The sequence below is a fragment of the Podarcis cretensis genome (genome assembly GCF_951804945.1).
Source record: "Podarcis cretensis genome assembly, chromosome: 6".
Lineage (NCBI taxonomy): Eukaryota > Metazoa > Chordata > Lepidosauria > Squamata > Lacertidae > Podarcis > Podarcis cretensis.
Window position 1 is genome coordinate 52,818,523 of NC_137175.1, and position 24,830 is coordinate 52,843,352.

General features: G+C 41.6%; 1 protein-coding gene across 13 annotated transcripts in view; it reads left to right on the top strand.

The window, feature by feature from the left end:
• RNF220 (ring finger protein 220) overlaps positions 1-24,830 on the top strand; it is a 345,317-nt gene that overhangs the window by 286,502 nt on the left and 33,985 nt on the right. For all 13 annotated transcript variants that reach the window (XR_013839873.1, XM_079980326.1, XM_079980329.1 and 10 more), the window contains 4 exons: positions 16,966-17,062; positions 17,748-17,834; positions 20,283-20,338; positions 23,873-23,951. Coding sequence is in view for 12 of the 13 variants with exons in the window: in XM_079980326.1 (XP_079836452.1) it covers positions 16,966-17,062; positions 17,748-17,834; positions 20,283-20,338; positions 23,873-23,951 (319 nt within the window). In the remaining variant the exon portion in view is untranslated. The remainder of the gene's footprint in view (positions 1-16,965; positions 17,063-17,747; positions 17,835-20,282; positions 20,339-23,872; positions 23,952-24,830) is intronic.

A 24,830-nucleotide genomic window follows, 5' to 3' on the forward strand; every position in this document is an offset into this window, starting at 1 on the left:
CCTCTAGCAAAATGTGGATGTCATACAGTTGTTCTGCTAGGAATCTTAAAATATACAAAGGGTGACATCCCGCCTACTTTCTTTTGAAATTACTAGCTACATTTTCTTGTTTTTCCCCCTCTGGAGCACAAATAGGAAGATGCTTTTCTTTGAGAGCGCCTGCAAAGCTAACAGGCGTGTGCCTGATTTTCATCATCCAGTTTGTTCAGTTAAAGTTGCATTTAAGGTCATATCAAAGAGAGCTGGCAGTAGCATTAGACAATGAGATTTCCCAGAGGACTGACCAGGAAATAAAAGGTATCTGTAGTGTGTACAGATCCTTGGATGAATGAATCTGTAACTAATATTTGTTATCCATGGATTTGAATGGACTTGGCAGAAGGAAGGAGAGCTGTCAGTGGAGCAGCTTTCGAATTTCATATCTGTGACGTCCTTAATGTCTCTCTCCTTCTCCCAGTTTTGAAAATCTGTTTCAGATATTGCTTCTTGGTAACATGCTCTCTTTTGCCTTATCCCACAAATTAAAAAAATATCCCGGACTGTCTGCTTCCATAGTTTAATGCTGTTCTTTAAAAAAAACACACAACAAAAACAACATTTCATTTTAATTTTTTTTTAATTTATCAGTTCAGAAACAAGTACACTGTGTGTCTTGAACAGTTGAACAAGAACCAGTAAAGACAACTAAAGGAATGCTCATGTTATTTCTGCTCTTGTTAGCCCCTACAGATCTTTTCTAGCCCTTCTGCTGCTGCACAAATGTGCATACACAACACTTTGTTTTCTTTGTTTGCTTGGATAAAGATGAAATGCCATAGAATGAAACTCCCTTATGATACAAACTGTAATATGTATTTGTTTATATGTGCATGTCTCTCTCATTTATACACTAAGCAGCATGTTCGCTATTGCAAGGTGCCTGCCACATAGCTATCTCTTGTTTCACTCAAAGGCAGAAATTGCTCAAGACTGCTAACTAATCTAGTCTTGCTTGTCTTGAGCTGGCCTGCAACAGTTTTCCTTGGGTGATGTGGATTCCTGTTGTAAGTTTTTTGTGTATACTGCACTGACATGCAAAAGTCCTGCACCAAGGAAATGTATCTCTCTGCAGAAGATAAATTAAATTGAAATACCTGAATGAATTTACTTCGTGCAATCATCACAGGATTTCTGAAGCAGAATTTAGAACCCTTTCCCCTCCATTGAGCAGTAGTGACTTTAAAGATGTAGATTTAGCGCAGAGAGTTTTTTTGGAACAAAACACACTTTGGAAAGAAATTCAAATTGTAGTTTCTTTCAGAATGGCACCACGAATAAGATAAGTAAAACCGACACAATCCAGAAGATGGAGATGTAATATGTTTGGTGCTTCTGTGCTATCAAAAGAGAAAGAGAAAGACAGAGAAAAGAGCCATTGTATTTACTAAGAGCCCTTTCACTAACTGAGGAATCCCATGCAATTGTTATGGAAGTCATATGCGTGATATCATCTGTTGGCTAAAGCTGAATCCTAACCCCACTTTTCTGGGAGTAAGCCCCACTGAATTCAGTAGGATTTTCTTCAGAGTAGGCATGGTTAGGACTGGGTAATAGTCTGAACCAGAACTCAGGAACCAGGTCCTTACTTTTCAGTGCAGAGTTTTATTCTCATTTGGGATATTAATTATTAGTTCATCATAGATGCCTAACAGTTAAGCAAACCCTGTCTTGGCATGGTCTACCTTTCTATTACCTAAGAGGAGGCAGGATGAGCATTAGTGGACTCCTCTAGTTTCCAGTCTACCAAGTGGGAAAATTTTAAGTATTTGAAAAGTTAAGTATTTGAGGTGTTTAGTGAAATACGATTTAAGGATTTGTGGTATGCTCATTCACACACATAGTGGAAGATGATATCTGGTTGCCTGATGAAGCACCCAACCTTAGAATTAATACGGTGCTTGGGAAATACTCTTCTTTTCTTAAACAACATACAAAACTTTATTGAAATTAGTTTTATGACATTTCTAGTTTACAAGGCAGAGAAACTACTCAACATCCTAAGTAGCTTATACTGTACAATGAAATGCTGGGAATATTTTTTTTAATGTTGTTTATAGTTCAACACTCTGACGTATACTGCTACATTGTATAATCTGTAGCTACCACCAACCACTTTGTCCCACTTAATGCATCTAATGCATTCTTTTTTGAACCTCCCTGAGATCTGTGGATGAACGGTAGTATGCAAATTCAGTTAATAATAATAATAACAATCATAATGAAGTATCCTGTATAAGTTTTTCCCCCACAATAAATCGGCAAGTTGCTAAAGTTCTGGTGTACCTAGGACCTTTTTTGGCAACAGCACAACAGCAGAAAAAATTGCTATAGCCTTCATGCTCTGTACCACTTTATAAGTCGTAAGAGAAAGATATAATTGAAAGTTTTTCTACTTCAGCAACTTGTTGTCTTTCCATACAGAAAGATATATTTTTTAACCTGAGAGATTTTAAAGGTTCACTTGGTTGCTTTTGTCACCCCGGAAGGCTATACAGTGTGTATTTCCTGAATGCCTGCTCATTTCCATTCAAATTTCTGGAGTTTTGAAAGCGTAGATGACATATTTGAGGTCTCATTTCCTCATGAACATGGTAGAATACAACACAGTGTTAAAACTTATATCTGAGTATTTATTGTCTGACTACAACACAAGCATAGGGAATCTGAAATGAAAATGACAGAGACGTGCAGCATTAATGTGTTGTAATGTATCTTTGTCCCCTAAGAGGAATATTCCTGTTCAGAGGCAGACTAGGGCAAAAGCTTGTAATACTTTCTGAGTGTGGGAGCACACACTTTTTTCTCTACTTGCCTAAAGCCGTCCCCACTATGCTATTTAATTCTGAAGGGCTCAGGACAATCTATGTACCATTTCTTGCTGCCTATCTTGGGGAGGACAGTTTCTGGAGAAGGAGAAGGTATACTTGGGGGAAAAAAGTTATTGTGTAGTGCCTCAATTTTTCTTCCCTGATAATATAAGCTACTAAGCAGCATGAGCAAACTGGTTCCCTGTCTTTCTCCCTCTGGTTCCTTTTATTTTATTTTATTTGAATTGACAAACTCAACTTCATAGTTCCTAAAAGTTCACAGGTCCTTGTCGTGCTGACCACCACCCCCACCCCAGTTTTTCTTTTTCAATTAATTTAGAAACTACTATACTTCTGTATACCTAGGACATTCCCATGTAGAAACTACTACCTTATTTTTAGGTGAGTCAATTTTGCTTATGAACAGGGTTGCCCAAGTGGTATTTTCTTGAGGTGGGGTGAGGAATAATAGCAATGTATTTATAATGGCCTTGTGGGATGGATAAGTGGGAAGAAGTTCATGTTACAGAAAGACAGGCTTCAATTAAATATTTGGGAAGGTTAAACTAGGGTTCACTGCTCTCCTGTAACCTTAAAAAAGCAGGATAAGTATTGCATGAAAATAATTCTGGTGCCTGTTGCATGACAACTTGTGGCACCACTATTTCATTAGACAGTGCAGTTTAAATAAAGGGAATAACTGATGCTTTATCTATTGCGTGCAAGATTACTGAAACTTGAAAGAGTTTAAGGAGAATCTTAGTATCTGTTCTCAGTTTACTCAAATGCAGCATTTGAGTAAACCATTTCCTTTATAGCATAGCCCTCATGTGCTGCAGGAGGGACGCAGGTGGCGCTGTGGGTTAAAGCCTCAGCGCCTAGGACTTGCCGATCGAAAGGTCGGCGGTTCGAATCCCTGCGGCGGGGTGCGCTCCCGCTGCTCGGTCCCAGCGCCTGCCAACCTAGCAGTTCGAAAGCACCTCCGGGTGCAAGTAGATAAATAGGGACCGCTTACCAGCGGGAAGGTAAACGGTGTTTCCGTGTGCGGCTCTGGCTCGCCAGAGCAGCGATGTCACGCTGGCCACGTGACCCGGAAGTGTCTCCGGACAGCGCTGGCCCCTGGCCTCTTAAGTGAGATGGGCGCACAACCCCAGAGTCTGTCAAGACTGGCCCGTACGGGCAGGGGTACCTTTACCTTTACCATGTGCTGCAACAGGGGCGGAAGAGATTAACCGGCTGTCAGGGGACAAAATTTGATTGTTAGGTGCACTAAATTGGCAGGAGGAATCTAGGGTAATGGGGTGACATTTAAAAGTACTCCATGCTGGAAACTGAGTAGGTTCCAAGTTGAGAACATACATTTTAATGTACATTTTCTTGGCTGTTTGACTAGCAGGCATGAGCTCATCTACTCTTGGTTCTCACAGCATTATTGAAACAATATTTTGTGTATGTGTGCACCCCCATGCTTGGTATGAAGGTTCTAGTCCGTCATTTTTTTCTCCTTATCCCCTCTCCTCCCCCTGCAAAGCCATCTGCCTTGAATACAGCTTCTCCTGTGAGCTTTGGGGTTGCCCTTCAGCCTCAGCTGTCAAGATATTGATTGACGCAATTTTAATAGCATTTTAAAATACAGTTGTTAAGTTGGGGCAGTGAGACTCTTCTCTTACTCCTCCTTCCTACACCTCCACCACCACCAAAGAGGGGAAGTGTGGTTTTTCAATGACTTTAAACTGCTTCTTGTCTTTGCATGTTGTCTCTTGCACCAAGCGGTGAAACGCATTATCGAGTAGTGCCCAGAAAGTGGTTAACTGCGTTTGACACACGCCAACTCCCTGCCTCCACACTGGATAATTGCATTGTCAACTATTCAGTAAAGTGGCAGGTGACACTGCTGCTGGATTGATTGTCCTAGCATTGAGGCTCCTAAGACTGTCAGCTTCCCAATCGATAGCGTTTACACAAGACACCGTGACTGCATCTGTAACTAATTTCAGTTTGAAACTTGCAAGACACTGCGCTGCCCCTATTTTCTGGCTACATGTGTTTAGTGACTTGCTTCCTCTCTTTGGACCACAGGCTTGATACCATCCTGCTTCACCCCCCTCCTTCCTTGGAAAGTGCATTCCTGTTTGTATTTTGGTGTAGCAGGTGAAGAAATCGATGCTGTGTGCTGTGCCCTCAAAAGCAGGCAGAATTACTGCAGATGGCTAACTAGCAGCTCCAGTTTTGTAATCAATAGCCTGATCAATTGATTAAATTAACACTGATTTTCTTCCGTCTTCCTGGCCTATATGAAAAATTAGTTTGCAGAGAGCATGCAGGTTTGGCTTATAAAATACAGGCCTTGTTATACTACCCCATGACTCTTTTCTATCAAGTTTGAGTGCATTGTTATTTAAATCAGTGGACAGCAAGGCATGCTGCTTCCACTAGTGCCTTTAAATGGGGACATCGCTCTGGGTTGCTTACCAAACTTGAATACTTCATGCTCTGCTGCTTTAGAAAAGTCGTCCCCTCAGCTTTTCCGCCTTCCTCTGTTATTGGCAGAATTGCAATGTGACTGTGATCCCTGTCAGTGGTGCTTATTGATCCAGTGATGTGAACCTGTTTAGTGATTCAAGATTACTTTAATTCCCCTCTTTCCGTTTTTGTTTTCCCTCGCTCCTTACATGAACAAAAATTCCCCTGAGCCACCTTCATGGAAATTACGCCAATGATTGCTAAGCCTCTGCTTGCAAATTTCCCTTTGTATGGCAGCCTTCCACATACAAGCACACAAATGCATGCACACCTCCTGCTGAACATTAGGCTGGCACAGAACTGGAGGAATTGCCATAGCAGCTTGGATATGGGATCTTCTTTCCAGCTGTATCCACTGTGTGATGGAGGCACAAAGGGGAACTTGTGTAGTGCTCTCAGCCAAGTTCTGAGGTGCTGTTTACAGGAGGAAAAATCCTTTTGCAGGCAACCAGCTTGCCCCCTGAGGCACAGGCTTGATGACTTTCACCTTGGCATGCAGCAGTACCACAAAATATTAATGGCCATAAAATTATACAGCCCCCTCTTAAAGTCTCCTCCTTGGTGTGTTAGTAAAGATGACTACAAGCAGTTGGGATGCAGACTTGCAGCCTAGGCTCTGTTTTCTTACAGCGTGAAAGATGACTTTAGAGTGGCAGCTCTACTACAATGATCCATATGCATGGCCTCAAACACTGAAGACCTATGTGTGTATTTTATAAATCCCATGATCCTGATTTAAGTTATTTCATAGCAGCCAGTGAAAACCAGACTTTGCATTTTTCTGTGGTCAGGTTAGTTTTCCATCAACCTGGAGTCATGAACATTACTAATCCAATTCATCTTTACCTGATCGTTTATAGTGCAACAGGGTAATAGAACAATGCAATTTAATAACTAATTCCAACAAACATTAGCCATCAAAGGTTGACTACAGCGATCCTTTCCTTTTGCCCTTTCTTTTTAAAAGAGTCAAGGCAGTTGGCTTTTCCCCAAGCCATTTTTAAAGGAAAGCTACATCCGTGCCACTATGCTCTCTTGATGCTAGTTTGGGGATGTTTCGGCAGCTGAGGAAACAAACACTGCCAAGAGCTGTTCCCAGGAAATGTGTGTGAGGCCTGGCAGCATTAAAACACTTTTATTGCTGTTTTTGGGGGGTGGGGGTGGGGGGTGGGGGAGAGTTATTCCTTATCCAGGAAGGAGCAAGCAACACTTTAGGCAAAGCAGGTGAATGAGCTCAGCCAGAGGTTGGTAGATGTTGTGGGAAAAGTAATTAACAAAACCTGCTGTTTTTTTTAGTCTTTAACTAGAGACTGTATTTTTTACCAAATCTCTCTATATTACCCACAAGCGTTGTAAACACTCATCTGATTTCTGGCCATTACAGCCTTGGATAGGTCTCTGCACCAAGTGAGAGGTAGAGCATAATTCAGTTTTTGGAGATTTTTTATATTGAAGAATCAAATGTTGTGCCTTGTGCACCTTGAGCACATTAGGGACCAACACTAAAGACTCTTCCGTCGTAGGAGCAGGACAGGCAAGATACGCATGTCATAAGCAGATTAGCTCTTCTGCTCTGCACTAGAGCATTGCTAGAGGTTCTTCTGGCAGGTCATTATTTCATTTGTTACTTATTTATATTTTGGATTTATATCCTGTCAGTTTTACTCAAAAAGAGCCCTCTAGGTGGCTTACAATTTAAAATCAATAACAATACACAACAACGTATCCATAAATGACAACCAGTGACACACAGTTAAATTATAAGCAGTAGCAACTTCAGTAGGAAGTAACCATGTGTGAGCAAATTTGGAATAATAAATAGTGAGTGAAAACAAATAGTCGATTCTAAGCATTCCGGACAGTGGAACTCTAAAGCCATTGTGTGCTACTACTCACAATGCCTAAATGATAATCAGACAAGTGGGAAATTTACCCCTTAAATGCTGTAAAGAATAAAACAGATTCTGTGCTTTATTTGCTTCAGTTCTATTCTTCACTTATATAAAGATGATGTGCAGTCTCATTTCTGTACAGAATCTGTTTTTAAGCACTAGAAAGTTGCATACATAATGGTAAATAACCAGCCCAACTAAGGATACAATTGTACCCCAAGACCAGTTGTTTTTTAAAAAAAGTTTTCTTATTGCTAAGGAATTGCAAAGTGAATTACAATGCAACTGCTACTTATAACCAAGCAAAGCACGGTTCACATATGGCCTTATTATGATGCACCGTTGCCTGTACTCAGTGCTGGTGCCAGATATTTTGCACCCTAGGTAAGGCTAACCTTGCACACACGCATACCCCCCAAAATGGCTAACTTCAGTTTACAAAAAATGATATATTGTAGAAATCATAAAATTCTTCAAAATATAAAATATTACTAGAAATTCATAAGCTGTAACAAAAAACAATCTGTAAACTGTGCCTCTAAAAGGTCAGCACTGCGCCCCTCTGAGGTCTGTGCCCTAGGTGGCTGCCTAGTTGGCCTAATGATAGCACTGGCCTCCCTTTACTGAATCCATGGTTCTGAACCCCACCTATAAGCAAAATTGGAATATATTTTTGTTTCTCTAGATTGAGTTGTGCAAGACACCGTATATGTTTCAAGTTTGAATCAGGTGAAATAATATGTTGCCTATCTTTGTGGTAAAAGCAGACTTAAAAGACAGGTGGCAGTTTTGTGCACATCCAATTGATTCATGACTGCTGATGCCTGGGTACTTTTGGACTCCACCAACATTTGTAGGGCCCAGGAACAGAATTCCCATGCAAATTGGTCGCCACCTGTATTTATCTTTTTAGAGAAGATGGGCATGCTTGTATATAAAGACTTTAAACTATTTAAAGCGTGGAATGAGCTGTCCATGTTTGTGTGTGAGAGAGAAAGGGGGTGGGGACTTTCTGCGTAATTTCATTCATTTATTTACATTTATACCCTGCACTCTCAATTTAAAGTCATGTTTTCTAATGCAGAAAAGCTAAAGCAACAACTAAGCTATAAATACCAATTTTTTTAGGAAAACAGAAATATATTTGCTAGGTACCTTAATGATAGTAGTAAGAGTGCTAGGTAGGTCTCTTTGGGAAGGGTATTCCAAAGAAAAGGCACCATCATTGCAAAGACTGGCTCTGTTACCTTCTGCTGCACTTCCATTTGGTGGGGGCTCCAAGAGAAGAAACAACAGAGGACAATCTCAGTAGATGAGCAGATTGATCCAAGATAAAGTAGTGAAACGGGTATCTGGATGCTGGGCTTTAAAGGTTAAGAACAACCATTTGAATTGAGCTTGGAAAGTTGCCTGGAATCAGCAAAGCTCATTCAGTACAGACAAGATATGATCTCTACAGCTGGTCCCTGTTGGCTGTTTAGCCTCAGTATTCTAAATTAGCTTCAGTAATCCAACCCAGAATTTACCAGGACATGGCTAACTATGACTAGATTTTCAGGGGCAGGGGTGGGGGGTGGGGTGGGCAGTTATCAGCTTGAGTTTAGGTCTTTTGTGCTGCTGAGGTTACTTGAGCCTCAAATGATGAATCTGAAAACACTCATAGTCTGAGTACCTGATCCTCTAGAGAGGGTGCAATCACTTTCAGATCTTGTTGAATACCACCTCTCTGCACCTCCGTCTTGTCTAGATTGAATTTCAATTTATTGACCCATATCCAGTCCATTACTTCTCCCAAATACTGAATCAGTACTTTTCTGACTCAGTTGGGGAAAAAGTAGAGCTATTATTGTATAACAGCAATATGGAATGTTCCATTACTTCCAGCTTCCGGAAGTGCAGTTCTATTGCAGCCCCAATTTTATTCGCAACACAAATATAATGGTGTTAGTTAGGGCTTTGCAACAAGAGGAAAAATATTTACATCTTTTAAAAAATATGTGGGTTTTAGTTCTGGAGTGATGGAATACAAATTCTTTTATGAAAAATAAATTTATTGAAATGGAATGCAGGGAAGATGTAGAGTTATGCACTTTACCAGTGAACATTCATGTGAGCGCTTACTCTGTATGACGTATAAAATATATATTTGTTTTTAAAGGGCATGGGATTTTATCTTACTAGCGTAGTCATGGGTGCTGTTAAACATACAGATGTCTAGCAAAACGGTGCTTCTAGGTTGCACTTCGAGTGGGGAGGCATTAGATTTTTTGGAAGTAAAAGGCCATGTATCTTCCCATCCCAAACGTTCTAGTTTGATCATGATTGAAAAAACAGACCCACACGTTGCATGCAAAAAGAGGATGGGGGAAGCGAAAATATGTCACAAGAGTGGAAAAGGAGAAAGATGTTGTGTTTATAGTCACCCAAGAGAATAATGCTGAAGTCACCTTCATTAATAAGATAATTAATTCATTTTAATCTAGGTATGCTTGTCATATCATCATATTCTGTGGCAGTGAATGCCACAGACTATTGATGCACTTCTGTTTTGCTTGTAAATGAATTTCATCACACCCTCTAATCTAGAAGTATACCAAGTAGTAGGTCAGTGTTCTCTATTATTTCCCCCCCAAACTGCTCATGATTTCAGTAACACCTATGTCATGCTATATATCTTATCCACTCATACAGAAGAACCGTGGAAACAGATTATAGAAAAATGGTTCTTTAGAAAGGCATAAATAATCATTTTTAAACTCAGAAATTGGAGAGGGGGAGAGCTGTCTAATGTGTGCAGTTTAGATCTAGCCTGCTACACATGTGAAATGGGCCTCTTTACTCATAGCAAAGGTCCTGTGCTCATATCTCTGTGGGGCTGTTTCTTGCTCGGAACTCCTAGAATGTTCAGCATTAACTCAATTTTGGTGCTGGGTCCAGCTGCTCCAAGGCCAGGCAGAGCAGAGCTGTGTAAACAGTGCTCGAGGGCTACTGTGCTCTCAAGGTAAGTGATCTTGATAGGTACATTCTGACTGATGAGAGAGTTTGTCTCCCGAACTGTCACAGGGTTTATAGAGGTGCCACTCAACAGTGGTGCTGGAATTGCTTGTCAGAGCAGCCGCCTACAAGAGCAATGGGGATCGGAGACAGAACAGTAACTTTGTTTTTTCTTGGCTTAATGGCTCCCGAGTCTGACCTGCATGCTCACTCTTGTTTGTCTGGACCTTTAGAAAGGCATCTTGGATTAAGACTGTCAGAAAATGGTGTTGCTTTAGCTTCAGTAGGGTTAGTTATATCACCAAAAGTAAATGGTATTCAGCCAAAAGCTAGCAGATTGGAAGAATGAGTTGGCAAAATTATTTTCTCTAAGGAATGCCAAATTGGGAATTAAGAAGTCTTACGACACAATTTTAATAATTTTAAACTTCAGTGATGAGGCAATACACTTGCCTCATCCGAAAGCAAAAATATGCTTTATCGCTTTAAAACTTCTCTTCTTCTTCTTCTTCGAGTCTATTTAAGCTGCTGCATAAATACTAGTTAATAACACGATAGCATGCTTTGTGTTCTTTTAACCACCCCAGATGAGAAGACATCAAAATGGGCCTAAATACACAGCATTTTATTCTGATTAGTCATATTTGGAAGAATGTGGTGATGCCCAATGGCTTTAAACAGAGATTTAGCAAATTCTTGGAGGATAGCCCTGTCAGCTGCTACTGGACATGATTACTAAATGGAACCTCCATCTTCAAAGGTGGTGCTCCTGGGTACCCATTGCTGGGGCTAGCCGCACAGGAGGTTGCATGACTTGAAAGTACTGAATGATAAGAAAGGGGGAACTTAATCTGGAACAAAGTTAATCATGACCTTTACTGCCCTCTGGGGGCTGGGTTTGGCCAAGATTCTGCCTTGGAATCTGATTTGTATCCCATTCAACAGCCCTGGAATTTGTGAAATGTAAGAGAACGTATCTAAGCACTAGTCTGCCCAATCTTAAGTTTAATAATTTCTAGAACAGCAGGCATAGGTTCCAAGTAGGCTTCAGACCCAGCACATATATTTTTGAAAACAAAACAGAGTTCTCTTTCCCAAGCAGAGCTCAACCATCCTCTCTGAACCAGTGCAATTTTTTTTTTTTAAAAAATGCACCTCCTCTCTCCCGCACCTGAAGTCCTAACTTGAAAATTCATTGCTTTCTGGCTGCTACAAGGGAAATGTTGCCAGTGGTGTTCAGGATGAGATTGCTTATGGCTGACCAGGGAACTGAGGAAGCAGTGAGCTAGCCTAGATGAGTGAGGCTTGGGGATTTCATTGATGCATGCATGCACAATCCCACATCCTGCAGCTTTCTCCTCTACATAAATGGTTACTTTCTAAGTGAGAAGGTGGTAGGACTGAAATAAGCTTTGAAGTGTCTGAGAGCAAAGGTTTTCTGTTTTATTTTACAGTTAGAATTTGAAGCAAGGACTGCCCTTTTGTTTGTTGATAACATTAAGAATTGACAGGGAGGCAGCAGGAGAGGCTTATGCAGTATGAGTCCATTACCAGAAAGTCCCCGATTGCCTACCAATTAATAGATCTTAATGGCTGATTTACGAGCAGGACCCAGGCAGATTCGTATGGGTACAGACTTTTCCTCAAATAGCCTACAAATTAAGAAAGGGATATGCATTCATAAACATGGAGGACAAATTGGTTTGAACCCTAAAAGCTAGTATGATTATGTCAGGTAAGAGGTCTGGTCTCCCTGAAATGCATTGCCCCAAGCAAGCAACCACCTGGGTATATTAGAACCATTAGCCTTATGGGCAGGGAAGTCATGGAATTGCCTTCAAGCATTTTTGTTGGAATTCTTCTCTGTCTTGGACTTCCTGTCCTTTTCCCCACTCAGGGTGGAATTGCGCTTGTGCCAAAGACAAGTAGTGTGGTTGTTGTTTTTTAGATCTTTACACTTCATATGCACGTGTGCATGCACATATGTGCACACATAGCAGCTATGGTCCTATTGGGTTGTCCTGCTTTTATAAACCCCATTTAATTCATTTATAAAGGTTCTTGTCCAGAAATCTGGTTTGAATGAGCCTGGGATGAATAATTAATGTAAATCGGTTTAGACCTCCAATATTTAAACAGCTGCTGGTGTGTTTTCACTGGCTCTGTACAGTGAAAAAATGTGAGTGAGTTGGGACACAAAAGTGTAACAAAAGCCTTGACCCTGTTGGAATCGTCCCTATATCCCATCCTTATGCTGGGCACAGGGTCCCTTTTTATAGGTAGTGTCAGCCATGTAGGAGTCACTCTTGAGATTCTGGAGATACTATAATGTTACCCAGTGGCAACTCAAGAAATAAAAAATAAATAAATCTCCCTCAGTTACTGCATCATAGAGCAGAGACCCATGACTTTCTGAAGCTGGCAGGTAGATTGCTTATGCATCAAGTCTTCCTGTAGATGCATGAACTTGTTTTGTTCCACACAATGAGAACTCCAGACCACTTCTGCCCCCATAACACTTCTGTTGTGCTCTCCTGATGAAGCATGAGAAGCTTTACAGACTTAATTTTCCTTCTCTGGCAAAGTCAGTTGACTGGAGGACAGAAAGGTAGGATGCTAAGTGTTGACTACAGTAAGTACGGTAAATTTCATGTGCATACATGCACAGCATTCCAAAATATGAAAGAAAAAAGATAGGCGAGTAGAACTTTTATGCATAATGAGTAATGCAACATTTTCTTAATTTACATTTTCTGGTTGCAGAATTTATTATTGTATTTAACAAAATGTATATACCACTTGCTAGGCTTCTTGTAAAGGGCTTAGAAGTTTTGCTGCAATCAAGTGGTATGTATGTGTCAGAGCTGCCTCTAGGTCCCAGCTCACAGAGGACCAACGCTAGGCTGTCGTAATGTACAAAAGTCTTTATTGAAGTTCAATTTCCATTTCAAAGCCGCAGCGCGCAGCCCTACATCTTAAACCCTAGATCGGCGAAGTCCCGTCTGAATCTCCTCCCCTCTGACACCAGTTTAAGATCCTAGCCCTACTCCACCTTTTCCGCTGCTCTCTTCTCCTCTGGGTCCTCCTGCCCGCTGGGGCATTCCCCTTTCTGGACTCCTCTGACGCTGAGTCGCTTAGCTCCTCCCCCTGCCTCCGGCGGGCTTTAGGACCCGGTTCTCAATCCTCATTCTCTGCTGTCCCACGCTCCTGTACATTTGAACTTGCCTCTCGCGCCAACCGAGGGACCTTCCTCCTGACCGTTACACTACTTCTGCCACTGCTTCCCTCTTCCGAGATACTGGCCGGATCTGACCTCCCCTCCGTTGTCTGACTCTCCGATGGAGGCGTGGTCAGCCCTGACTCCTCTCCTCTCCCTGCTGGGGGAGACGCTACTCCCGATACCTGTGACTCTTCCCCCCCACTATGCTCTGGTGGGGAAGCTGGTCCTGATTTCCAACTGCTGCTCTGGGAGTCCCCGCTGGCGCCTTGCTTCTGGGGTGTCCCCCTTGGGACCCCCCTTGCCCTGGCCACCGGCGCCCCCTTCTGTGAATCTTCCGATTCGCTGGAGAGGCTCATGGAATCCCTCGGTCCACTGTCCTCTTCTCCTACGCTCCCCTCGGATTCTTCCCCTTCGCTCTCCATCTCCTCTCTTCCCTGTGCCTCTGCTCCTGAGCCCCTGACAGTATGTTTTGTTAAATAAAGTAGTGACAACATTCCCCTAGTGTTCTGCAGTATCACCAAATCTTGCAAGTGATTCTGTAAGTCAGTATGAAATTTTTCTTTCCTTCCTTTTCTCTTCTCTCCGCGCCCCCACCCTGTGGCTATGGCCATTTCTAGCCAGCCACCCATTTCAATTTTTAAGCCTCTTAAATACAGTACTATGGGCTATAGTCAACTAACTTGTTGGGCAGGTTGGCATAGCTTGGGGAAAACAGCCTGGCAGACCAAGATTGGGCCAGGATTTGACAATATTTACTGGGTTCTAACAAGAATTTCAGAAAATAAAGTTTCAACAGAGAGAAATCTGATCAAAATTCTACTTACGACTCTTCCTCCTATCAGGAACCCATGTTAGCCTTGCCCACTTACTGTCTCATTAGGACTTAATTTCAGGCTTGGTTGAAATGAAACTATGATCATACTTTAGGTTCCTTCAAGGTGCAGCCCTAGTATTCCATATAACAATTTGGACTCCGGTGGCATCATAGGCTTCTCTCTTCTACTTTGCAGTCTTTGAACTGAGCTTCCTGAGCACATATAGAAAAATGCAACTGTGAAAAGGAGATTCTTGTCTCTGACTTTGTATGGTAAACTTTTGTTGCTTGTACTGTGTTCTGGTAGCTTAATTTGACATATAGGACAAGAAATTGGATTTCCTAAAAGCTGCTTCTTTCTCCCCATTTTTGTATCAATTCTGTTACTGAAGTGAAGCAGAGATGAAATTCATTTCTATTCAAGATTTCCTCCAGCCTCAAATCTTGTTCTACATCTTTAATATAGATGGCATTCAGATCACAGCCCAGGTCAAGCCATAATTTCTGCTTTGTATTTGAGAGATGGTGGGAAAGAAAGAAGCTTGTGTGTTTAGAGGTTGGGCTTTTTAGAAATTACAAGCTAAATTATACCCGATACTGGCATACTGCAGGCCAGTATCTGTGTGACCTCATTGTCTCTACCAGTGTGAAATAGCACTCATGCTCTTTGGGCAACTATGGAAAAGTACCACAGTCTTTAGCAACTCTGTCCTGTTTTAAATCTAAATAAACTGAAAAGTTGGTACTTGCTAGACAAACCATTGCTGAGGAGGCTTCAAAATCCTGGGCAATTGGGGGTACTTTAAGATGTGGGCGTTACAACATAAATAAGTTACAAAAATCCAGTTTTTCTATGTGTGGGTTTTAGCAGATAAGTTTCCACAAATTCCATTTTTTCAGTCATGAATATTCATTGCTATTCCATTTTCTACACCAGTGGGTAGAACTTGGTGAAAAGTATCTGGGCTTTTTTTCTGTCCCCTATGTCAGTCATTCCCCATCCTTTCCCCCCCTCCACTATTGTTCTGGGGATTTTTGCAGGTATTTCAGTTCCTGTGCATGCACATCTTTAAAGAAAAGCAAAAACCCAGGAAGTCTGTAGGAGCAAACATTAGCAACCTAAGTTATCATTTTTCACAGTGGACAAAATGGAGGTGTGCAAAGGCTAGCCAGGATTTCTCTATAAACTGTATTGCCAAATTGTGTGTTGTCTTGAAAACATGGCATCCAACTACCATTGCAAAATGGCAGAAAATATCTGAGCTAACTTCTTTTGAAAGTAGTATTCTGGAGCAAAAGTGAGAAAGGTTGCTGATTTTTTTCTTTCCAAACATGTCCCCTTCCTGGAAGGTTGCTCTGGAAGCTCAGGGGACCATCTGAAACAACATGGGAGATGGCACTGAAAGGTGAAGGGAAAATCTGCAAAATATGCCGCTACCCTCTTCCTCCTAGAGGAGGAATGGAGCCCTTCCATTTTCAGAGGTTGAAATAGAAACTTACTCATAGAAAAATAAGTTCCACACTACAGCCCAAAGTGGGTAAACAAAACAATTTTGCTTTTAAATCCTTCATTTGAGCTGTATAACACTGAATTATCTGAGTGCAGAATCTGGGATTCTAGCACAGAATTTTCAACTGCCCATAAGAGAGTTGTACAGGCAAGTACAATATTAGACTTAGGGGCTGGTGCAACTGAAAGGAATGAAAGGTTGATGGAGGGATTTTGCATTTGTGCATAAAGTCTAGATGCCAGATTTATGACTAGGATTGGATGCCTCTGGTAATTTGAGACGAGGATATTCCTTATAACATCACTCAATTTTTGCTTCTGTCCATTCAATACTAAATATACTCCTTTCTTTGAAACACCTCCAATAAACAACACCTGTGTCCCCTTGGCTCTCTGCTCATTAAAATCTTTGTGATGTGATCTAACTCAGTGCATGGGCACGGGGTGGGGTGGGGTGGGATGGCAAGCAATTCAGTTTTATGAAATTGTAAAGATCATGAAGGAAGTGATGATAGTGTTTGGAACCAGTTTCCTTCCTGCACACAAAAGTATTCTGCTTTACATATCAGTTTATGTGTGGTCCATCAAGCCTGCATTGAATTCTTATTTCTCACTTCCCCATTTTTGCATTTGGAGTCTATAGAATTCTTCTGTGGTATACAAGCCTGGAGTGTGTTTTTCATCTCCCATATTAATTGGATGTTTCTACGCATTTACCACCTCCTGTTTGCAACAAACCTAATAAATCACAGACTTGCTAGTTTTTGGCTTGAGTACACTTTTTCTGTTGCTGAGCAGTTCTGGTTCCCAGTCCAGTTTATCTCTGACAGACTGTGTCATGACTCACAATTCTCTTTGCTCCCCCAGCGCGCTCTGTCTCTCTATATAGAGAAAGAGATTTATAGATCAAGATATATCGTGACCTCTCTTCATACTTATTTTACAATGTTACCATTGTATTACATACAGTTGAGACAGGGAGATAGCCTGGATCAAACCATAGCTAAAATGAGCCTGGAGGAAAGTTACTGCTGGAAACCTATGCAGCTAAAAGACTGCTTTCTCTCTCCCATGCCATCTTTCCCCTCCCCTAGACTTGCCCAGGCCACATTTTGTTCCTCTGTGCCCTGTGGTGACACATTGCACATCTTTTTTTTTTCCTTCAGGGTCCGGGTTTGTCATGTGCAGCGGCAAGGAGAATCCAGACAGTGATGCTGACCTTGATGTGGATGGAGATGACACACTGGAATATGGAAAGCCACAGTATCATTTTCTAGAGGTGCTGAACTCCCACCAAGAGACTGTGGCTCTGCTATGCCACTGAAACTCTTGCTGCTCTTGCCTAATTCATACGTTTTCATTCAGTTAGGAGAGGATTCCACAAGTTCCCTGTTCACTGAAATTGCTCTGTTAGCAACTTTATTTACTAGTCAAGAGCTGGGTAGTAATTTCACCAGTTCCAGCATCTGATTCGTCGCTGAGGAGCGATGATTTCCTCTTCTGCTGATTTAAGATGAGCATGTTCTTATTATCAAACAGCTGTTATTGTGTTTACACGTTCCTTGTGGTGAAAGGAACCTTGTGGTCTTTGAAATGCATTCTTTAGAACTTCAGAATTTCTGGTGCCATTCTAATTGGTGCACTATATTGAATTTGTATGGTGTGTGTGTGTGTGTGTGTGTGTGTGTGTGTGTGTGTGTAGAAACTAGCCTAGTGTTGAAAGGTACATTCACATTCATTGATCTGCCCATTTTGCATCTGCCCCTGCTCACCACTGCTGTGTGGGCCCCAGAAAAAGTTACCCAGAAGGAAATGTGGCCCTTGGACTACAAACAGTTCCTACCCATCCCTCAAAGGAATTCTTGGCTGCTCTGCCTTGATGGCTTGGGATAAGCATTGAAAGCTTCTTATTCATCAGGCTGTGCTCTCCTTAACCCTCCATGCTTAGATACACAGAGGCAGATATCATTCCATGCACTGGGGAAGAACCAGGTGAAGCCAAGGAGAGAGAGGCGCTTCGAGGTGCAGTCTTAAAGTAAGTGTGGACTTTTAAAAGTACTGTCTGGGAGTGGAGCAGGACATGCTTCATGGTGCTGGGTGGGCGGTGAGGACGTTTCTCAAAGCAGATATATCATATCAGTGTGAGATGCAAGGCAGGAAGAACTTCGGAAGCAGCTACTTACAAAGAAATTGTTACCCATCTATATAACACAGCAGTAGAGTCCCACCCTACTCCTTGGCCACATTTATGCCAAAGGTAGTAGTTCTTGTTCTTTGAGAAATTAAATCCTGACTCTGGACATAGCACCTCGTACATGGGGCATTGTTCACTGGAAAAAACTCTCAGCTCGCCCATTAGAAATATTAAAATCAGGTAGATTTGTATAATACTGATGAGCTTATTTATTTACAGTTGAGAAATATAGCCTTTGTACAATTTAGAATTTTTGATAAGACCCACATTATGAATTTTTGACAACAGGGCAGGGTGCAAAAGTTTTTCATTGTGTGGATAAGGAAAGGAGAAGGGGTGGAAACCCTGTTAAGCATGCTTGTGCCCCATTTGAAATAAGTAAGACAAGTGCATACAGATCATAGAACTGTAGAGTTTGAAGGGACTACAAGGACCATCTAGTCCAAACCCCTGCAATGCAGGAATGTCAAACCCATATACTGAGTCAATCATTGGTCCATCTAGCTCGGTATTATTCACATCAGCCTTTGCAGATGTTTTCTACAGCTTCCATCAGGTGCAGTCAACGCATCCATGCTGACTGAAACTGATGGGAGTTGTAGTCCAAAACAAACTGGGGGGACCAGGTTGGTGAAGGTCAGTCTACATTAAATATTTGAGGCTGTCTGTGGTTTCATATAGGGGTCTTACCTGCAAATGTCAGGGACCTTTTACATGTAAATAATGTGTTCTGTCACTGAACTATGACCCTTCCCCTTCAGTGGATTAATTTTGCTTTTTTAAAAAACTACTAGCACTCTTTGACCAGATCTCATTAAACGATAGGGAAGCCTTTTTCCACTGGTTAAGGTGGTACTCAAGAGTAGTTTTTTCAAGTGACTCTGGCAATTACAAATCACAGTGACTGAACCACTGGCAAAACCAGCTAAATCCCCCAGATCATTCTGGATTCTGGTAGGATCCATAAGTGTCTAGGAGTTGACCACTTTAATGGATCTCAAGGTCCTTGCAGTGTTGATTATGTATTCTGGGCTACTGTCTGCTAGACTTCTCCACAGGCTTTGTGTGGAAGATTCTGGAAAGCATTTCAGGCAAATAACTGAATGGGTGTTAACAGAGAGCTAAGAAATGGATTGGTTTTTCAAGCCCTCTGCCCTGTGTGGAAACAGCACTTACATTGCTCCAGTCTCTTAGGCTGAGTGAGCCTTGGAGGTCAAGGTTGAAGAGATTGATAGAGCAGTGAAATGAAGTTTTCCTACTGCTTAGCTTGTTACAAGCAGTGGCCTGAAATCAGATTTCACTTCATAGAAACACATATCTGCCTCATACTATTGCTGCCTCCAGTAATTTGAATTGACAGTGACTAATATTTGATGTTGAAAGGAAGGCAGAAATGCCAGGGTGTTAGTGGGGAGTTCTGATGGTTAACCTGCCCTATCCCTATAGCCCATAGTAGGTGGTAGCAATAATGTAAGCAATGTAATAATAATTTATTATTTATACCCCACCCATCTGGCTGGGTTTTCCCTGCCACTCTGGATGGCTTCCAACAAAATATTAAAAATACAGTAAAGTAACAGTAATTTAAAATTACGAAAACAGTGAGAGTATCTCTAGGTATGCTTAAATTTAGCCATTTAACGTCTGCATGAATGCTTCTGAAAAAAATGCTATTTCAAGTATCAGTGAGTCTTGTTGGGAAAGAATTTCCACAGTTTGTAGCATCATTTCTGCATGCTATTCAAAGCTTAGCATGTGGCTGACACAAGTAAAGGAAGGTCTTGGTGCACTCTTGGTAAATCTTAAGAAAGTGACAGAACCGAAGATGAAAGGTGGGCTCTAAGTTCTGTAAATGCTTAAATCACTCAAGAACTAGGATCTTGAATTGCATGCAGAAGATGACAAGGAGTCAGTAAAGATGTAGCATTGGTGTAATCCACTCTTAACCCACCATTGCAGTAGCTGCATTCTGCGCTGACTAGAACATGTGTTATCTCCCTTCCAGTGGATACATAGTTATGGCTAGGCCTGGAAGGCCTCTGTTCAAGTCCATCTTCTGCTAGGGATTCATTGCATGGGCGGACAGATTTTTTTATCAGTTTCCCATATGTAAAATGAAAATAATAGTGTCCTGCTTTAACACAGTTGTGAGAGTAAACACAAATTGATTGTAAGGCAATTGACAAACTTTAAATACTATGTACATAATCATTCCTAATAATGGTGAGAAGAAATGCATGCTGTGGGATTTTTCCTGGGACAAATTTTCACTGCTGTCTCTTTTTCCAGTGGTGGCACGCCTAGTACCCGAATAACACCAGAATTTTCTAAGTGGGCAAGTGACGGTGAGTGTAAGATATATATGTGGCAATCTGTTGTGTTGGCTTGCATAGTGACAATCGGTATTTTATGGTGCAGTTTTAGTATTCAGCATATTGGGAGTATTATTATTCCTGTGTGCCCAACACCAGAGATCTGAAGTAGTGTAATAGAGTGGTTACCAGTTTTTGAGTTTTGATAGGAGAATCCATGCAGCAGTTTAATTTGTGCTCCTGGAGATGGAGACAGGTTATTGCCTCCATTTTCAAATAGAAAAAACTGAAACTATGGAGTCACCCAGAGAAGATTATGGTGCATTATTTCTATCCCACACTTCTGCTAAATGCCCCCAGAGTGTTCTGGACTATAACCCAAGTCACAAGAAGTTTGAATATGATTTTCTGGCTTTGAATCCTGTGACTAGCCTGCAATGCATTCTCATTCCTCTTGGTTTGGAGGATGATTTGAGAGACATGAAAGCTTTCCATTTATTACCATAATTGTGTTTGAGGTTATTATGCATTCTGAGATAGCAAATCCCGCCCCCTGCTTTTTTGCCTTCTATAGATATGCATGCCAGTGTCACAGTATTTGTTTATATTACTAAATGATCAGCCATGAATATCTTTCTCAGAAGCCTTCAGAGGTAAGGTGTATAAGACCTTTTCAGTTCTGGGATTTTAACTTTGAAATGCCTGCCCAAGAAGGTTCATCTGGCTCTGGGTCTGATGCAATTTCAGTGCCTTTTGAGATATCTTTTTAATTTTTGATGTGTTTTGGTTTTTCACCCTTTTAATGCAATACTTTTATCTGGCTTCTGTTCATATTCTGCATTTTAGATACTGTACTTTTCTCTCTATAATACGCAGATTTTTTTCTCCTAAAAAGTAAGGGGAAATGTCTGTGCGTGTTACTGAGCGAATGTGTGGTCCCTGGAGCCGACCCTCCCGAGCGCAGGGGCAAAAATCAGGCAAAAATCCAATCGCGCGCGTCAGGGAGAAGGGAGCTCCGTGAGAGAGGAAGCTGTTGCTTTCCTGCATTCTGCCTCAGGGTCTTACTGCCCACCCGCTTCTGTTTCGGTTGCTGTTTGCTCAAACGGAACAAAGAGCAGGCAAATCCCCTCCCCTCCGGGCAACCCCTCCCCCTCCAGGCAAGCAGAGGGGAAAGGAAAGGATCGCGTCCTTCCTTCTAATTCCTCTCTGTGCTCTGGTGCTGCTGCGTCCAGGGAAGCATTTTAGGGACTCGCAGGCAGCCGGAAAACATGCAGGTGGGAGAGAGAGAGAGAGAGAGAGGGCTGGCTTGGGTGTGTGTGTGGGGAAAACTTTTGCCTTCCTTTCCTCCCTCCCGTTAAACCCCTCTCCTGCATTCTTAGCCAGCTGCTTCTCTGCACACCCCTATCGTGCTCCTTGTCCCTTCTGTGTTTTTCCTTCCCTCCCCACTTAAAACGTGGTTACAAAGCACGGATCCACATGGATCTTCAGGATCTTTGCATTGGGTCACCCCAAATTCACCATCAGATCACATAGCACCAAAAAAATCACGCACCCACTGTTGCCTGGGGCTGCAATGGTGCAAAAACGTGGTTACAAAGCATGGATCCACATGGATCGTCAAGATATTTGCATTGGGTCACCCCAAACTCACCATCAGATCACATGCCTGTGGCCACAGCATGAGGCACAAAAATGATACACCCACTGTTTCATTCAGAATTTCCCCCCCTTGTTTTCCTCCTCTAAAAACGATGTGCGTGTTATGATCAGGTGCGTGTTATAGAGCGAAAAATACGGTACATGATCTTTATATGAATTGTTTTATTTTCTTTCTGGTAACTGCGTAGAAGCAGTGGACTGAAGAACAGGATAAAACTTTTCATAAGAAATGTAAAATATTTATTTTAAGGTATAAACAGGGCAGCGTTCATGAAGTCCCACCATTTTTATTCTCTCAACCCTGTGAGATAGTTCGGTTTTTGAGAGAAATTGCACTTCTAGGAGCTTGATGACTAGGGTGTCCATAGTCCAAATCCCCCCCTCTCTCTCTCTCTCTCTGATATTGCCTCTCGGTTGCTATAACTATTGACAAGTGACATTTACATACAGGTTAGAAAAAAGATGGGGTGCTAATAGAAAGTATGGCTGGAAGTTCCCAGGCAGGATGTATTGATGGGGGGGAGAATTCTGCATTTGGAGTAGAGGGATATTTTAAATAAGTTTGGCGATCATTATTTTCTGGGGGTTTTTTCTGTGTGATTCCACATTCTTGTTTGTGATTTCACACCATTTTCTTTATCCATGGTATTAAAGAATAAAATATTATCACTATGGAAATTAGCTCAGGAATTGGGACAATACTGTGCAACTAGAGTTCAATTCCAGTTAAACTCCTGAGAAGTTCCAATGCTAGCTGTCCTGCAGTGATTTTGATTTATTATATTTCTGTGCTGCTTTTCATTCAAATGAATCCCAAAGCAGCTTACAAACAATAAATAACAGCAACATAGTAGAACATAATGGAACATCACAAATACAGCATAAATCATATAGAATAATTAACAAATAATCAATGAAGCAATTATAATAAAAAATAAGCTAAACATCACAGTTAAAGCAAAAGTCATAGTATATGATTAAAAATTAATACAGAATTTATAATCTGTAAAACAATAACATTAACAAAATAGCAACCCCAAAAAATAAACTAGGCACTGTTAAGTTTATACACACACTCTCTACAACCCCATGACTTTCACGCTATTCAGCACATTAAAATACACCTACACATAATGCCCCTGGCAGCAACTCCTTTCTGAAGGTTCCTCGGGATGGAAGTGAGGCAGCAGCTGCACCTGTAGAGCAAAACCAGCTGCCCCCTGATGGCAAACAGTCTCTCTCTTCTCACAATTCTTCCTCTGGAAACAGTACTCCTCCCCTCATGATTTCAAAAGGCTTGTGAGGAAATTCTCAGCTTCTTCTGACCACAGAAATGGCGTTACTTTGATTCCTATGTGTGGGTAAACCTGTCTGGCTTGTAAACACATGTTTCTTCCAGAAAACCCCTTGAATAGAAAACCTCCAGAATCCTAACTGCAATTCACAGCATTGACAAAGAACAAATTGCACATACAAGCCATTTACCAAATCGATTTCAAGGAAGTTGAAGTGGATCCTTTGTGTCTAACTGGTTTGAAAACTGCTCGTAATTCCGAGTGCTTCGGTTTTGGGTGAACAGTTGCCAATGTAAAGCAGGAAATTGATGGATTGCTGCAATTTGTCATAATTTGGCATCCCAGCCTCATTATTTGCTTTGAGTAATCCATGGCCCTATCAATTCCAGAACTACTTTGTGGGCTATGAGTTCTGCAGGTCTGCCATACTTGGCAAGTCATGAATACGTCTTGAGTGATACAACAGTACTTGTCACTTGGACACTCCAGCATGTTGTTGGTAGTTTCTTCTTGGGAACCAGCACTAGAACAATTCACCAACAATTGGGTTTCTCTGACTTTTTGTGAATAAACATTTCCCTTCACTGATCTGGGCTCTTCCTTACTTTTGCAGAAATGCCATCAACGAGTAACGGAGAGAGCAGTAAACAGGAGCCTATGCAAAAGACCTGCAAGAATAGTGACATAGAAAAGTGAGTATGGCTCAGGAATGTCTGTCTTTGTTAGGGATGGCAAAAAAGACTGCCAGGAGCTTTCTATCAAAGGGGCATCACTGTAGCACTGACATGCTGCTTATGGCTTTCCTTGTGTAGTTCCCACATGTTTCTCATGCAAAACATATCCAGCTTTCAAACTCACACACAGTATTTATCTCTCCCCTAGCTGAATGTCAGATAGGTCCCCCCCCCCCATTTTTGCTTGTTTTTCATTCTTCATAGGAATTCCCCATCTGTAGGATGGAGGAAAATCCATTTTGTTTGTTGGCTCTAAAAGTGAAAGGATGATTTTATATTTCGTTTCTAAGTCCCTATTGTAGTTTCTACAGCTTTAGAGGGATGATGGCAAATCTTCCCCTTGTGTTAAATTCTCAACAGTATCAAAGTGCTGCCCTTTTCCTTCCCTTGGGATGTGTTATTTTTCAGAAGCTTTACTTGATATGGCCTGCCTCTGGAAAAGAATAAGATTATCTTAACCTTCATTTCCATTGGGGATGAGTCACATGGGACTGGATCTTTTGCTTCACCAAAGTGCAGGGGCAAGCCTAAGGATGATACATGATGTTGCACTGTCTCCTTGCAGCAAGGCAATACCATGTGCAGTAATATCCTATGTCATTTTTGTATGCTCCTAATTAGCAGAGACAAAATTGAAGTCTTAAGCATAGAAATAGGCTAAGGTCATGAGAACAAAAATAGGAGACTTGAGACTATAGATGCAAGTTCCTTAGACGACTGCACCATGTTTCCGATGTCCCACAGTGCATACAGGATTATTAGCCAGTGATTTGTGTGAACAAGCCCAAAGTCTCAGGGCAATTATCTACCAGAACAAGGTGCTGGGGGGTCGAGTTG